General features: G+C 34.6%; 1 protein-coding gene across 1 annotated transcript in view; it reads left to right on the top strand.

Moving 5' to 3' along the window:
• Positions 1-17,779, top strand: part of FMN2 (formin 2) — a 494,077-nt gene that overhangs the window by 306,649 nt on the left and 169,649 nt on the right. Inside the window, 3 exon segments of the mRNA XM_069064483.1 lie at positions 14,097-14,188; positions 14,356-14,485; positions 15,711-15,857. Coding sequence (XP_068920584.1) covers positions 14,097-14,188; positions 14,356-14,485; positions 15,711-15,857 — 369 coding nt within the window.

Below are 17,779 nucleotides of genomic sequence, written 5' to 3'. Positions count from 1 at the left end.
ATACAATTAAAATTGCTGGTCATATTTAAATAAGGTATTCACTTTGAAAGATTGAAACTAGATCAGATAAAGACATTAATTCTGATTATTCCTGATTATTACTATTTGTTAAAGAGGATTAACCAGTTTAAATAATTAATACACCAAAAAGGCCCAGAAAATGCCTCAACCAGCAAACGTTTCATTTCTTGGCCAAGTAAAACAAAATGGAAGACCAGAGGCAGACCTTATATAATACAAGCTCATTCACAAAGTATTATAATATATGATAATAGAAAATTATTAGAAATGTTTGAAATATAATAGAGTGGATAACAATTCCTTGGAAAGTCTGATCCATCGAGGGCATCTAGGTGGTGCAGTGAATAGAGCACCAGCCCTGAAGTCAGGAGGACCTGAGTTCAAATTCAGCTTCAGACACTTAACACTTACTAGCTTTGTGACCTTGGGGAAGTCATTTAACCCCAACTGCCCTCCAAGAAGCAAAAAACCACAACAACAAAAAAAGAAAAAGAAAATCCCAAGAGCATTTATAGATAAAACTAAAAGGAAGGCAACAAATAGATATGAAATTGAATAGATCTGCCAGCCTATCTGAAACAATATTTCATTATGGATGACAGTAGAAACCCCAAAATTAGACACCAACTTAGTAAATGGTGTATTTTATATGGCACTTAAGAATAGGAAATAAGTTAAATGTGGCTGAGTCCAATGAGATATACATGCCAAAGTACTCCTTGCTGAATGAATGTAACACAATTTTAAAGGCATTTGAATTGGTTTTCAAAATATTCTGAAAAGGTGGTAATTCCCAAAACAGTAGGAAAAGTAAGGATTCTGCTTTTGCTCCCCAAAACAATGATTAGGGTGAAATCAGTAACTATCAGTATATATATGAAATCAGTAACTTATGTATACTTTCTCATTCCCATGAAATTATAATATTGATCTGTGTATATATTGAACACTTCCTTAATGAAAATATCAGAAAAAAAGGCAGGCTTTCAGAGTCAGGTTTCTATAGCAGATCACATATTCAGTCATATAGATAACTGAGTGGTAGAGGGGATATAAGATCCCAAAGTGTTTTAATTTCTGATTGAATAGCATTGGTAAAGAAATGTATAATTTTGCAGACTTCATTAAAAAACAACACCTTTTTTATGCCCATGTTGACATCTATAAGAATCTGTCCTATGTGCAATCCTAGAAATAACTTTATTCAATGATCTCTGATTCCTCATATCAAGAAGGGCATAAAACCAAGAAGCACATATTGAAGATATTGAACTAAACTGTTTGCTACTGTAGCAGAGGATACATTGTCTTAAGTCCAAATTGACATGGTATTCCATATAAATTACAAAGTCATCAAATGCTTTTTGTAGATGACATTGTATTGATTGCATAAAGGTCTAATATAATATACAGCCTTATCAGTGAAATCCACAGCCACTCAGAAGAGAGGAGCTTAATCAAAGAAAAAAATAGATGCAAAGTATATGTCATACACTATAATAAGTAGTTAATTACCTACCTATTGAGCTAATTTAAAAATTCCTATTCATTTTGGATCTACAACTGCAGATTCAGACTCCAAAAACAGAACTGGGTTCAGAGATGATTTGACAATAGAGAATGGACTTGATTTAAAGATGGAGATTGGACTAGAATGTATTTTTGTAATTATGTGACTCTAGGGCAGCTAGGTGGCACAATGGACAGAGCACTAGGCCTGGAGTGAGGAAGACCTGAGTTCAAATCCAGCCTCAGATATTTACTAGCTTTGTGACTGGGCATATCACTTAACCCTGTTTACCTCAGTTTCCTAATTTGTAAAACGAGTTGGAAAAGGAAATGACAAACAACTCTAGTGTCTTTGCCAAGAAAACCCCAAATAATATCATGAGGAGTTGGACATGACTGAACAACGACAAAAAAAGCATTTTTAGTGATCCCAGACTCCTGGCCCCAAATTCCATTTTTCTAAAACCAGTATCTCTCCAGTAATGTTATTCTATTGTGATTTGTTGGAACTCTATAGTCTCTGAAGGATGAAAATTCGAGGTAATTAATCAGTTCATAAAGTAATCTAAAAGGCAAGGGAAAGATGGGCATAAATAGGCTATTTCATAGTAGCAGTAGTTTTACTCAACAGAAATTGCAAAAAGCAAATATAATGGTTGTTTATTATCACAAAACATATCATCTCATCCTGTAGTGAAAGTGGATAACAGATGGACATCCTAATTATTTCACTGATGCCCATGGAATATTAAAAGAAATAAAGAAAAATTCTAGCATATCATTTATAGAAATATATAAACAAGAGTTCATGGAATTAAAGGTGAGTGGGTAAAAATGATTTACACTAATAAAGGAAACTGTTGATTAGATGATTATCATACAGACATACATGCATATATGTGTGTGTATATAGAAATATATGTATGTCTCTCTACATATATATGAATGTATATGATGTGTTATATTATTTTTTTTTAATTCCCCATTCAGCCATGTAGGTCTCTTTAGACCACATTCACTTTTCTTTTTCAAAGAAACCATCTGTTCTTGTGCCACCATCAATTCAGAATAATTTTCTCAGCATTTCTTAAGCTGAATTAGCCTTAAGATCTTAGTCCATAGGAATCTAACATGATCCTGTTTCTGAACTCTGAAACCAACTCATACTGAATCGAGAAAGTACTTCAGACTATTACCACTTTTCACTCCTCATTAAACTTGCATTGTCTACTTCTCTTTCAGGGTTTCTGTCATTTTAACATTTATAACCAGTTCTTTCTTATTGGTCAGACTCATATCTGGAAAAGTAGTTTTTTTTCTTCTATCACCATTTTAAGAAATAATTATCATAAGCATACAAGTAACAATTAACATTTTATAGCACCTTATAATTTGTAAATTGCTTAACAAAAATTATCTCATTTTATCCTAACAATAAGAACCTATGCTGAGAGGTAGGTGCTAGTATTATACCTGTTTTCCATTTGAGGAAACTGAGACAGACAAAGGTTAAGTGACCTGCCCAGGATCACACAATTTGTAAGTGTTTAAGGGCTGGATTTAAACTCAGATCTTCCTTATTCCAGAGAAGGATATGTCAAAGCACTCTGGTATCTTTGCCAAGATAACCCCAGGTGTGGTCATGAAGAATTGGACATAACTTAAATGACCAAACAACTCTAGGTCCAGTACTCTATCCACTGCAATACTTAGCTGCCTAAAGGCAAGCCAAGACTTCGTCAACTTTTCTAATTTCAGTTCAGAGTTCCTATAATATTTCGTATTATAGTCATTTGTATGCATGTCCGTGTGCATGCATGTGTGTGTGTGTGTGTGTGATTTATCTTACTAGAATATAAGCTCCTTGAGGTTAGGACCCTGATTTATTCATGTTTGTATTTTTTCCAGCGTCTATTATAGGTCTTTGCTCCTAGTAGCTATATGCTAAGTATTGGATTAAATTGAAATTTGCCTAGAAAGTGACAAGGGATACTAGTATACTTGATAGGTCCCAGGTTTTTATCAGTGATGATGATGATAATAACGCTTCTATATTGAAACTTTAATGACCACAGACACTAGCCTTCGTCCCTGCGGCTTTCATTTTTCTTTTCATTGTGCTTCAAATCTTAAGTAAAAGTTTAACATAGTAATGGAAAGACTTGGCTACCACTACTTTTATTGCAACTCTCTTTTGGTCCCTAAGGGAGCTCCAAGAGAACATTTATTGAGTGTCCCTATGTGTGTGGTACTGGATTGTTTATACAATCCATGTCTGTCTCCTTCTGGCATTGTTTTTAGGTCTTTACAGAAATTGCTATTCTTCCTTTCAGAACTGCCTTTTGCTTTTCTCTTTTGAGAAGTAAAGTTTGTAACTTGGTAGGGCATGGAGTTATAAACTTTATTGTACTTCTCAACACAGAAAAGCAAAATTGTTTCTCCCACCTTCTCTCCCTACTAATTTTTCCACACTCTTACAGTGAATGACTTCTGATATCTAAATCATTAATTATCACAATAAGTATTGTGATGGTAATAAGCCTTAAAGACAATAGTCAATATTAAACCAAAATTATTTTGCCAATATACAACACCAAATAGCCATTGAAGGTGTCTAAGAAATAATAAACTACAACTAACTAATGTATGTAAAATCCTTTGTAGTGCTCATGTTAGAGGATGGAATCATCTCCTGCATCTTGGCTCTTTGATCTGTCATATAAATTAGCATGACATAAATGTAACTTTTGGGTTTTTATAGATGTGATTTGACCAGAGAACCATCATGTTATCCTAGGGTTTTATTGTAATATTAAAATATTTACCTAACCAGCATCTTTGACTGAAAATACCAGTCATCCTTTAGAAAATATTCATTGTTAGAGTATGAGGATGTTATGTTTGAAGGGAGTATCCCTTTGTTATTTCCTTGTTGTCCTATAATTTACAAAATAAATAAATATATAAATTCACTGAGCGACAGGCTTATGATGATGATAAATAACCAAGCTTCTAAGCAAGGATGCACAATTCTAATCATGATTTCCCTAAATAGTGATCATGTTTGGAAAGTTAAATGTTTCCAGATGGTGATCTGTGTACTTTTGGCTCAGTGTTTCTGGTAGCATACATACTTGCCAATATGGGGTTAAGCGATGGATATTCAATTCCAGTTTTCTGGGGAAAAAAAATTTCAGCCAATGAATAAATAAGTCTAGCCTTGCATATAGTATATGGGACCACCATTTTGAAATTTCCTCTCAACCAAGACATTTGCAAACCTATAATATGTCATTATTTTCTACTGGGTAGGGGAAGGAGAGAACTTCATATATTATACAACTGTAGCTCTTAAAAATAACAGATTCTCTACTGAAAAATTAATTTTTGTAATTAGAGAAAGTACTACCTACGAAAGATTATATAGGTACTCTCCAATGTACTAGTGGGTTCTTTTGTACTAGTGAATTACTTGGAAATCTTGATTTTTTTTCCGTATTGAAATTATATAAATGGTGGTTATTGTTGCAGGCAATCCCAAAGAAGCCTGTACTAGAGAAATGGTACAGTAGGCAGAATGTTATACTTGGAGTCAGGAAGACAAAATTTCAATTTCTGCCTCAGATAGTCGCATGACCTTGGGCAAGTTGTTCAACCTTTGTCAGTGTTAGTTTTCCACCTTGGTAATAAAGTCAAAGTTATGGAAATTTGTATTCAAGGGTGTAGCACCAAAGCAATATTTACAGCACCCACAATCATGATAAAGACCATGACTATAAGAATCACATGACGTTTGATCACAAAAATATGCCAAACTGTCCAGATAGAGGATAGAACTGAAGGATTTATTTAGACACCAGAAAACCAAAGCCCCAAACCAGTAAGCCAATTCCATCATAGTACCAAAGATATTGAGAAGGCGTAATAACAATTAGAGCCACAGCATCCTTCAGCCTTCCCACAAACCAATATAAGATCAATATCTACTCACAAACCTCTCTATCTCTTTAATGAGCAGCCTCTCCTCCCTGAGCCTGGCTAGTTCTCAACCAGCTTCCTGTGAGCTCTGCTCCACTCTTCAGCAAATTCCCTCCATCACAGGTTCCATCCCCCCTATTAGGGGGCAGAGTTTACTTTCAAAGCAGGGGACATCTTCAAACTCCCCCCTAGGTCTGTTAAGGGTCAGAGAAGATCTTCAAATTCCCATTCCCATTACACCCTCTCACCAAAACCAAACGATCTACATGTACACTTGATCCCATCCCTTCCCATTTTGTATCACATATTGCCTCTCCTATGAGACCCAATGTCTCTCTTATCATGAAACTCTCCGTATCTACTGGTTTTTACCCTGCTGCCAAACACACCCATGTCTTCTCCACCTTTAAAAAAAATCACTAGATCCTTTCATCCCTTTTAGCTATGATCTTAAATCTCTCTTGTCTATCTTAGCCAAATCCTTCAAAAGAAGTCTCTACTCTGGTTGCCTCTATTTCCTCTCAGCTCACTTTCTTGCAAACCCTCTCTGATTTATGAAATCATCACTTAGGTGAAACTGTTCGCTCTTAAATGACAATCTCTTAATTGATAAACAGACTCTCTCTCCTTTTGAATATTAAGAGAATCAAAGAGAAAAACGAAAGATCTTTTTTGTGGCATTGCTCTCTCCTGCTTCTCTTAGCTGTCAGAGAGTTTTTTTTTTTCAGTTTCCTTTGCTGGTTCATCATGCAATAAGATTCCCACTAACTGTACATCTATATCTATCTATCTATAACTATCTATATCTATCTATATATCTATTTATATCTCCATACAATCTCCTGGACCTATTTCCCAATATCTTTTCTCTATATACTTTATCATTTGTTAATTTTATCAGGTTCCATGGATTATGGCAATCAGTCATTATACAGTTATAAATTTCTCTCCTGGCTCTCCTTCTGACTACCTAGAGTTTTCCACTGTGCCTCAGCTTTCTCAAAAATGTTAGCTCTTTGAGAGCAGAGACTGGCTTTCTTTTTGCTTGTGTTTGTATCCCCAGAGCTTAGCATGGTGCCATGGCATATAGTAAGCACTTAATAAATACTTATTGATTTGACTTGACTTTTTATTTGCCAAATACTGTGCTAAACATTGGAGACATAATGAAAAGCACCATAAAACAAAAACCACATAGTTCATGCTCTCAAGGTGATTAAATGCTAATATGTGATAAAACATGTAAACATTTAGGTGCATACAAGATATATACAAAAGTATATGAAGATAATCTGAAAGGTGAAGATATTTTTAAAAAGGGGGGAGGTGGTAAAGTGGATAGAGCACTAGTACTGAAGTCAGGAGGAAGTGAGTTCAATCTGCCTCCAGACATTTACTAGCTGTGTGACCTTGGACAAGTCACCTAACCCTAATAGAAAGAAAGGTGAATACATTAATAGCTGGAAGAACAAGGAAAAAGTTGCTTGTAGTTATAATTATCATTTCTCCATAGATGGTTTCCAGATAGAGATATCCAGCTTTATTCTTTCAGTAGACCTCTAGTTCAACATCACCTATTAGACATTTTGAATTGTATCACTCAAAGACACCTGGAATTCACTATTTCCGAAACAGAATTCATTGTCATTTTCCTCTAAATCTGACCCCTCTTCTAAATTTCCCTGTTAAGTTTAAGGAATCACCATTCTCCCAAACATATAGCTTTCCCATGTCAATGTCATGCTCTATTCCCCACTCTCATAATTTTACATACCCAATCAGTTGCTAACTCTAATTTTTTCCATCCTCATTCTATCATTCACAAATGCTCACTTCTTACCAATGTCACGTTAGTTTGGGCACTCACCTTATCTTTCCTGACCTATTGCAATAACATCCTATTTGGTCTCCCAACTTCATATGAACTACTCCCTACTCCAGTCCACCTTTTCCCAGAGCATAATTGCCACACCATCCATTAGCCTTCCAACAAACCAACACAAGCCTAGCTGTCACAGCAGGTGAAAACCCCCCAATATTTATTCATATGCATATCTGTCTCCCTCAGAAGCATGCTTTCCTCCCAGCTGTCTAGCTGGCTCTGACTCCCAGCTTCCTATGGGATCTGTTCCACCCTTCAGCAAACTCTTCCCACCATAGCCTCCATGTGATTACATTCAGCCTATTAGGGGGCAGAGTATATTTTCAAAGCAGGGAAGATCTTCAAATTACCATTACTATTACACTGTGCTAGTAGCCATCGTGGGTCTGCCAGTGTGGTTGCTACTACAACTACCAATCTTCTTTTGCCCACATTTACCTGGGGGGTCCATTGTTAATAAGCTCTTTAAGAGTAGTGTATTTTACTTCTGTCTTTCTAGTCACAGTGTTTAACACTGTCCCTGACTCATAGGGTACTGCTTATTGATTGATCCATTGAGCCTATACCCCAGTCCTGTAGTTTTATATCACTCATAATAGCTAATACAGTCCTTTACATATAGGAAGGCCTCAGTAAATGTCACTTTATTAATATAAGTGGTCAAAACTCCATGAAAATGCATGTCAAAATAGAAAATGGCTTATTAGCCCTTTCTCTTGATTCAGACTGGCACCCCTATCCACCAGGTTGCAATATATATGCATAGTTAACAAGCATACAAGAATACATCATAAGATATATATGTACATATATATATATACACATATAGATAGATATATGTAGGATAGAGTTCAGTGTCTTAAGGGAAGTTGTGAATAAATAAATGAAATGTCACACATCTACCTTATAAAAAAAGCATAGGCGTTAACCCAATAGTTCTCGTATTCTGCTAACCTTAAGAGATGTTCTTTCATTTATTTTTAACATAGCTGTTCAAAAACTGTTTTTAACTTCATGAAGAATTTCTCTTTGTTGACCACCAGACAAGCTACAGGATACATTCATACCTTGTGTCAGGTGTATAGTTATACCTGCTGAATCTAGTTGGAAAGTGGGAGAGGGAGAAGGGTATTATTTATGGCAACATGTACAGACTCTCTGGCAAGTTTTCTTTCTTGGCCAACAAGGTCTGAAAGATATTCCTCCAGTGAATACTTGTGGGTTCTCTACTCACTTAATCTCCCCACTTAGGACGAAATAGAAGAATCAGCACAAAATATGAAGTATGTACTTCAGGAGAATTTTTTATTATTATTTACAAGATTATCATTAGTTTTTCTGATTCTGACAAATCAATCATTACCAACCATTGCAACTCACATTGTGCATTTTAAGGTATACAAATCACTTTTCTTGTGACATTCCTATAAGATTAGGTAATGCAAGTATTCTCTTTTTGTAGATGAAGAAATTGAGGATCTAAGATGTTTATTACCTTGAAGTATAATCACAGAGCTAGTATCTAAAGTGGATTTTAAACTTACTCTCTTGACTCTAAGTCCAAAGTTCTTTTCATTACAGTATTTTGAAATGGCCTCTACTCCTCACCTTTGAGAATATTTTAAGACATAGAGAATTTTTGTAAGGATAATGGTCACCTCTGCCGTGTTTTATTGTTTATAAGGCACCATAAGAATGTATATCAGTGTGTGGTCCTTGCCAAGACAGGCAGCTGGGAGAAAATTTTCTGCTTTTGTCTAAGAATGCTAGTACTGAAATATGACTGGTGGAAAGAAAGAGAAAGCTAAATCTCTAGTTCCTCTTCTTCTGTCTCTGTTTGTGATTTTCTTCCCCAAGTGACTGGCAAACTAATACAAGAAGTTCACATCTTACAAACAAGTTAGGATCTAAAAGTTCATCTGCAAATGAGTTGTTTGGCACTTAGAGCACATTTTGCAATAGAAACCATGTTAACAAATAATAACTGAATTCACAGACTGTCCTCTCAAATACTAATTCACTTTGCTGCTGAAATAATGTATACTTGAAGAGAAAAAAAAAGTAGGGAAAAAACTTTTGAGAATTTAATACAATCTTTTATAAGGCATTTTAGGACTTAGAATTCATCTGCATCCCATTTTGCATTTCACAAATGAGAAAACTAAGGCCCTGAGGAATTTAGGGACTTGCCCAAGATCACACAGGCATGTAGTGATAGAACTTACATTCTGATCACTTTGAGGGCAGGAACCATTTTTCATTCATTTTTGTATCTCCCTTACTGAAAAGTATGCTGTCAGTTACATGTTAGATGTTTACAAAATTCGCTAAATTGACTTCAGTGAACCAGTAAAAGAAACTCAGCCTGCTGCCTCCCAATTACTAACCAAAAAGAACTAACAGAAAGAACCAAAAAATTCATATAATATTCATATATAATTATATTTTCGCATATTTAAATATGTTTATATATGGCTTTATATTTAAGTTATCATCTTGATAGTGCTGGAGGAATATGATATGCATGTTAAATTGAAGAAGGGTAGATATTTCCTATGAATGGCTTCTCAGCACTTCAAGGAGTTAAAAGTCTGATCACACCGGTTTATTTTTTTTTTCATTTCACTTAAAAACCTAAATTTTTCTTTTTTATTTTTAAGTTGTATCACTAACACTGTCCTAATGCCTGTCACCTATAGTTAGGGTTGTTTTTCCTCTGACAACTGAATTGAAGATGGAGAGGTGGCAGAGATTTCTCTTGAGGAAATTGGATAAGATTTTGAAAAAAAGGAAGAAGGAGATTAAAGAGTTTGGAATGTACATAGTGGGAAAGAAATTGCCTGGAGTGAAATCACTTAATCATTAAAGACAAAATAAGAGTGACAATCTCCCAAAAGGGGAGAAATGGGAAGGTACATTAGGTTTGGTAGGACCTCAGGTGTGGGTAGAACTTCCTGCCCTAGCCATCAAGTAGTGCTGTCAGGCTTGATTACTTCCTGTCCCTAGTAAAGTGGGGATTAAAGGGCCTCTGTGGCATGTTGGGTGTGGGGGATGGAGTATGGTTTGGGAAGTAGTGTGCAAACCCAATCATTTATATGTATAAGATAGTTTTAATTCAGGTTTTTGCATCTAGTATCCATACTATTGTTAAAACCCTCAGATAGTTGGAGAATCAGGTGAGGTAGGCTCCTACTGTTAGTTCTTCTGGTACAATCTAATATATATAGATACACACACATACACACACATATATATGTATATACACATACACATATATGCATGTGTATGTGTATATAGAGATATATAGATAATTATTTTTCAACTATTTTATGCATTGGGTTTTATGAGTATTAAAAGGATTGGTGATGAAGTAGAATAGGCCCTCATTTTTTCTTTTTAAGTTCCTAATGATGCCAGTGTTTTTATTAGTTTGAAAACCAGAATTTGAGTTAATTTTTTTTTCTTTTTAGAGGGGGGAAAGCAGGGCAGTTGGTGTTAAGTGAATTGCCCAAGGTCACACAACAAGTAAGTGTTAAGTGTCTGAGGTAAGATTTGAACTCAGGTCCTCCTGGCTCCATGGCCAGTGCGCTATTCACTGTGCCACCTAGCCACCCTTGAGTTACATTTTGTGGTAAAGTCCTGCACATTTTAAAATATTTCTTGAAAGAGTCATTTTTTTCAGTTGTGTCCAACTCCTCATTACCTCACTTGATGTTCCTTCTCCAATTCATTTTATAGATGAGGAAATTGAGGCAGACAGGGTTAAATGACTTGCCCAGGGTCACACAGTAAGTATCTGAGGTCAAATTTGAACTCAAGAAGGTGTTTTCCTGACTTTAGGCCTGGCACTCTATCTACTGTGCCACTTAGCTGCCAAATGTTTCTAGCCTTTATCATAGTTCTGTTTTTGAAAACACTAATATGATGTGATTCTGAGGTCAGTGTCAAAGTTTTCTTGCAGGGTAGCTCAATTTAAATTTTGTCTTTAGTCTCCTTTGTGATGAGTGTGAACCTCTGAGCATCATGGAAGTGGGGTGGAGGTGGATCCTGGAGGGAATTTGAGTGTCATAGGACCCAAGCCCACCCGAGTTAAGTTTGGCTTTTTAAAGTCCTGTCCTTTTCCAGAAAAGCAGTAAGAGGAGCTTTGGGCTACTCAGGTTCCAGGTACTCTGATTCAATGATGCTGGCTTCCTTGCTGTTTCAGGAGCTAGACCTTCCTTCTCTTGGTTCCAGTTATTTCCTCTGTCTGTCCCCCATTCTTGGAATGTTCTTCTTCATGGCTTCCCTGTCTTCCTTGACATTTCAACTAAAATCTCATCTACAGGAAGCCTTTACCAGCCCCTTTAATTCTAAGGTCTTCCTTCTGTTCATTATTTTGTATTTATCTTGGCTGTGGTTTGTTTGTACATACTTGTTTGCTCAATTTCTCTCCCATTAGATTATGGACTCTGCAAAAGCTGGCACTGTCTTTTGCTTTTGTTTAAATCCCTATCACTTAGCACAACACCTAACACACAGCAGGCACTTAATAAATGTTTACTGATTGATTTATGTCATAGTATCAGGGAAGAAATATTTCTGCTTAGACTGTGCATCATCACTTGTTCTTCTCTTGGTCTGACTTATACAGAAACATTTAAGTGAATAAAGTTTAGTAATTCCATCTCTAAACTGTTAGGATAATTTCCATATTTATCTGAAGAATAAATATTAACTCAAAAATATTTTCATAACACTGTTCCCTCTACCTGTAATATCCTCCCTGGTCTACCTGTTTAATCGCTACCCATGCATTTTCTAAAGCTTATGCAATAATACATTGCGGTAGATTATAGTAAGTGATGTATGTACCATAGGTTCAAAATATGTAGAGTGGGAAGGCATCTAAGAAGTCATCTGGTCTGTGTCATTACTTACAAATGAGGAAACTGGGACCCAGAAAGGCTAAGTAATTTGTCCATAGTCACACAGATATGCAACAGAAGAAAGAGTTAAACCTGACCCTCTAATTACAAAGCCCAAACACTTTTTACTATATCATGATGACTCATACTAGAGTATAAGCCTCCATGACAGCAAAAACCCCATCTTATTCTATGTATGTACCTTTCAAAGTGCTCTGTTCATAGTGAGAACTAAATAAATATTTATTGAACTGAGTTTTGCAAATAGTTTTCCAATTTTTTTTTGCTGCAACTGGGTATTTGTAAGAAACTCTCCTGTTCTTTGCCTCCTAAGATTTTATATTTCATCCTTATTCCAAATGCAATGTATTAAACCATCAAAGAATCAATATTTCCCCTTAGTCTGTTTTTTCCTTGTTAAAAGATACCTCATTGTAGGTGACAAGTTTTTTTACATGAGCTCATCAATCAGAAAACTCACATTTTGAAATCATCCAGGACCACAAGGACGCTGCAGATCTTCTTCAAACTTCTGAGGCCAAAGTCCATCCAGACTATCAGAGTGATTCTTTTTTGATCAGTATTGGTGTTTTAACAACAAATTATACAGAATGAAATTTATCTACTGTGAAACTGACTGAAACACAAGATATGTGATTCTGCCCATGCCCTTTCATGCATTCAGAAAATTTAACATGGCAGATTTTCTATCTTTACAAAATATGGACTACATCAAAATGTACTTTGTTGTTGTTTAGTTGTTTTTCAGTCATGTCCTATTCTTTGTGATCCCTTTGGGGGTTTTCTTGGCAGAGATACTGGAGTGGTTTGCCATTTCCTTCTCCAGTTCATTTTATAAATGAGGAAAATGAAGTAAATGAGGATAAATGACTTGCCCAGGGTCACAGAGCTAATAAGTGTCCAAGGCCAGATTTGACCTCAGGACTGCCGAACTCTAGGCCTGGCACTCTATTCCCTGTACCATCTAGCTGCCCTACTCAAGTGTACATAGATAAAAGTAATCTGTAAAAAAAAATAGTCTAGTTAAATCTAGATTTGTTCTTCTCTGTCTATAACATTCTTTATATGCTGCTAAAACATTTTATGGAGATTCACAAAAATTGAAGTTAGGACAATAAATTTGATCCTGATTTCATGTGTGAATGGGAGGGGAAGTACATACATTTATATAAAAGAAAATCAATTTAAAGACATGATTCTACCAAAAAGAAAATACAGGAAAAGAGACCCAAACATTGTGTTTATGTTCTGTGATTTTTGTGTTGTTCACGTTAAAAGTCAAACTAATAATTTGCATTGTGAACTTTTCATAGCCTAAATAGCAGTGAACAGTGATTGAGATAGTTAAATAAATCCCTTTCTTTTACCATGAGAGAAATAACTTTACATAAATCTTTAGGATCACATTACATTCAAATTCAACTTGACTGATTTTTGAATGAGAAATACCACTTTAAAAGCAAATTCTTTCATCCTAGAGAGTATATAAACAGCCAAAAGAACAGGAAAGGAAAAATGTATTGTCTCAATGCATGCTTGAATGAATAAATCTTTTGCAGATTACTAATAGTCAATAACATTATTTGGAAGATTTCGAGGTAATCTGGTTTGCATTAAACATATTTACACTTTAAAATGCCTCATGAATTAAGTAAAGTTTTACTACAAACAGATGCTAAGGAATATGAAAATATAGAGTGATTTTTGTAGGAAGACAATTATTATCTTTAGAGTTTAATTGGCCAGATTTTCAGGGAAAAAATATGTCTTCTTTTTTCCAGAGAGCACAGACAGACGAATTGGAAAAAATTGAAAAGCATGGCAGATCATGCAAAGAAAAAGAAAATGCCAAGTCTTTGGACAAACCTGAACAGTAAGCATGCCTCTTATAGCCAAAGAGGAATCCTCCAGGAGATGTGTGGGCTATTTCCATTAGGAAAGTGCAGTATCTTAAGTACATAATTGCTAGGAATGATATAAGGCTAAACATATGTTTATGTGAATTATATTTTCCCTCTTCATTTGACTCTCTTTCTTCAGGTTCCTTTATGAACTATCACTAATACCCAACTTTTCAGAGAGAGTTTTTTGCATCCTGTTCCAGTCAACATTTTCAGAAAGCATTTGCTCGATTCGTCGCAAACTTGAACTACTCCAGAAGTTGTGTGAGGTGGGTTCTGGTCCATAGAAAGCTGGAGCTAGATTTCTGATATTTAATCTCCTTCAGTCATGTTCATATTTCAAAAGTTTTCTTTTTATTTACTTTAAGTCCTCATTAAATATGAAGGATCGCAGTCCTGCCGAATGGAACATTTTATGATGGTGCTTCCAGATCAAAGCACATGTTCAGATTGGCTTTCAGGGCTTCACTGCAGCATCATAAGATTCCTGCCAATGCACATCAGCCTCTAGAGAATACTGTGCCTTCTGCTGCTGCCAAAGCAAAATCTTCACTTTGCAGAGGCTTTCATACATCCGACATCCAAATGAATGCCATTTGAGAGCATTCTGTTTGCTTTCTTTGATTTTTGGAACAGACTGCTCAACAAATTGCTAATAATTAGTCCATCACAATGATTTGGAGACAATGGCATAGCTGAATTTTGAGGCTAACATGCCTCCTTGAAGTTAGACTATTAATGCTCTGCATAAATTGTCAATATCAAAAAGTCTAAGGGCAACACTACCATTGCTCTCTTCTATTAACAAAACGTTTTGAAAATATTTAATGAGCTGGGTATAAGCAATACAATGTTAAGCCTAACTTAGAACTTTGGAAGAAGCAAGTGTGAAATATTTGGGGTAAATTTAATCTCTTTACAAAATGTATTTCTTTATGGCAATATTTTTTTAGTATTAGTTCTGATGCCAGATTACTTGGGTTGCTAAAGAGGTATGTAAAATTAGAAAAAAAATGTAAAATTATAAAGAACTTCTCTTGAAATAATTCTTGTTTCACAATTTTCCTTTTTCTAGCCCTCTTTAGTTTAGCAAAGAATAGGATACATGGCATTAGGTGCTTGCTCACTATCTCTCAAATGCCCCCTTTGGTTCATATGTGAAGTGTTTGTTAGAATGTGTTAATATAGTTGGTGTGGGCTTTTTTTTCTCCCTTTTCTGTGATGTAGTTGAAGGGTTTTCTTTTTTTTTTGCCTTTATGTATGTGTGTATGTAAGTGTAACTGCTGTGTCTTTTGTGACTTTCTTAACATGCATTTTTGGCATTTTCTGATAAACTACAACTTGTAAGTAGGAATAATGATAAATGGATATGACCTAAAATGTTAGTAAATATATTGGAAGCTTGAAATATTTTGTGATGACAATTCTTGTAAAATTGATAAATGTTATACAAAATTTTAATTAAGAAAAATTGTTCTTTATCCTATTTTGCAGACATTGAAAAATGGGTCAGGGGTTATGCAGGTTCTAGGTCTGGTTCTTGCCTTTGGTAATTACATGAATGGTGGGAACAAGACTCGGGGACAGGCAGATGGTTTTGGATTAGACATTCTTCCAAAGCTGAAAGATGTCAAAAGCAGTGTAAGTATTTTTATGACTGACTGTAGGATCACTAGAAGATGAGATTATTTTGTTAGTAATGAGGAGTTTCAGTATGTGTCCTTTGTAATAAATGTTTCTTTATACCTTGGAGCCAAATTATATCTAAGTAAAAGAAATGTTCATTTTTGTGTGTATGTGTTTTGAGTATTAGAATGTTTTCTTAAATGAGTAACCATTAATCCTATGTCCTCCTTGATGACTATGGCTTTAGCTAGAACTGCATCTTTCTCTCTTGATTTCTTTTCCAGTTCTCTATATGCCAAAGACCCATATGCACTATGGCAAATTTTTCTAACTTGGAAATCTAAAGGACTTTTACTTTTCCTGTATAAAATAACTTATAGTTTTTTTTTTCTATTTAAATTAATTATTTATATGCTAGCCAGTGGAGAACAATAGGTTCAAGTTCTTAAAAAATTAGGAAGAGTCTAAAACAAATCATTCTAAAGGAAGTAAAATATTTAATTAAAGTAGAAAATAGATCTATCCACACCAATATGCTTCTCTCTTCACAATGCTCAGAATAGATGATCTCTCAAATGTTTCTAGTCCAAATCTTAAATGTAATCATTGTCATTGAGTGTATGACACTTCTGAGAAAAGAAATTGGTGAAAAGGTTAAAAAAATTAGAACAGTAGATATTTAGCAAATATTTTAGTATATTTAGGATACTGGCAAAATATTTTAGGAATCTAGCAACATATACATATTTTCCATGCTGCTAATGGTAAGGAAACTATGAAACATTAGAAAGACTGTCAAAAGATTGGACTCGATATATACCAAAATTAAAATAATAGTATTGAGTTGCTATTATTTTCCATTAAAAGGTTGTTGACTTTTTGCTAAAAGTAGCAAGCAAGTTTTTAAACTTTTTTCTATTAATTATTGAGTATTCAACTTCATATGATTTATATTTTCAGTAGAGTTTTACTTGTTAAAACCTATTACATTAGTAGCCTGTACATTTTCATTGGAACTTCTGGTATAGAAATAATTCAATATTATTTACCAATAGAAGTACAGTTTTAAGCACGTAGATTATTAGGGAAATTTTTAAAAGGTGAGCAAACTTTGCCGTCTACTATATCTCTATTGAATTGAATAGAAATGTTATTTCCAAATTATTTAGGACTTATAAATAGTACCAAATTAGGTGTCTGCTAATTTTTAATATGGAACTTTAAGCAGATTCTTAAGCAGGTTATGAACATGAGTACGTGATATCTTCCATTTTCATTCTGTTTAAGGACCATGTTTTAGTCAGTTTCCCAAAGGTAAATCCCATTGATTCCAATTCAAAACATGGTCTGGATTGAGAAATCGACATTCAGTCATGAAACAATTTAACTTTTTGTATAACCTGACACGTTACAAAATTATTTCAGTGCCCTTGCTAAATTAGAAATAATTTTGCTTATTCCTGGATTTTTTAAAAATATCTCCTTAGAGAAAATTAGAATACCATAATTACATTTACTATTGCTGCTGCTTCCATTTATAGATTACTTTTATGCAGCACTTCAGCGTTTGTATAGTATTTTATTTATATAGGGTATCACAAAAGTCAGTGCAGTTTTAAGTTATCACATCTACTTTATTAAGTTACAAAACTATTAAAAATACTTGCTAGCTGTGTGACCCTAGGAATGTCACTTAGCCTTTCTGAGTCTGGGATTCTTCATGAAATGGTGATAATAATATACCACATAGTATTGTTTTGAATATTATGTGAGGTTACATAAGGTGTCCCAAAAGTTTTAGTGTGGTTTTAAGTTATTAAAGCTTAACATAAGTTTTAAGTTATTAAAGCTTAAAACTGTGCTAAGAATATTGGGATGCCATGTATAATCTCATGTAATTGACGCTTAAAAATAAGTTTTAAGTTGTTAAAGCTTAA

The sequence above is a fragment of the Petaurus breviceps genome, unplaced genomic scaffold, assembly GCF_028583685.1.
Source record: "Petaurus breviceps papuanus isolate PSGF00001 unplaced genomic scaffold, PetGlider_PUasm1.0 90633, whole genome shotgun sequence".
Lineage (NCBI taxonomy): Eukaryota > Metazoa > Chordata > Mammalia > Diprotodontia > Petauridae > Petaurus > Petaurus breviceps.
This window is presented reverse-complemented; position numbering and strand designations above follow the sequence as displayed.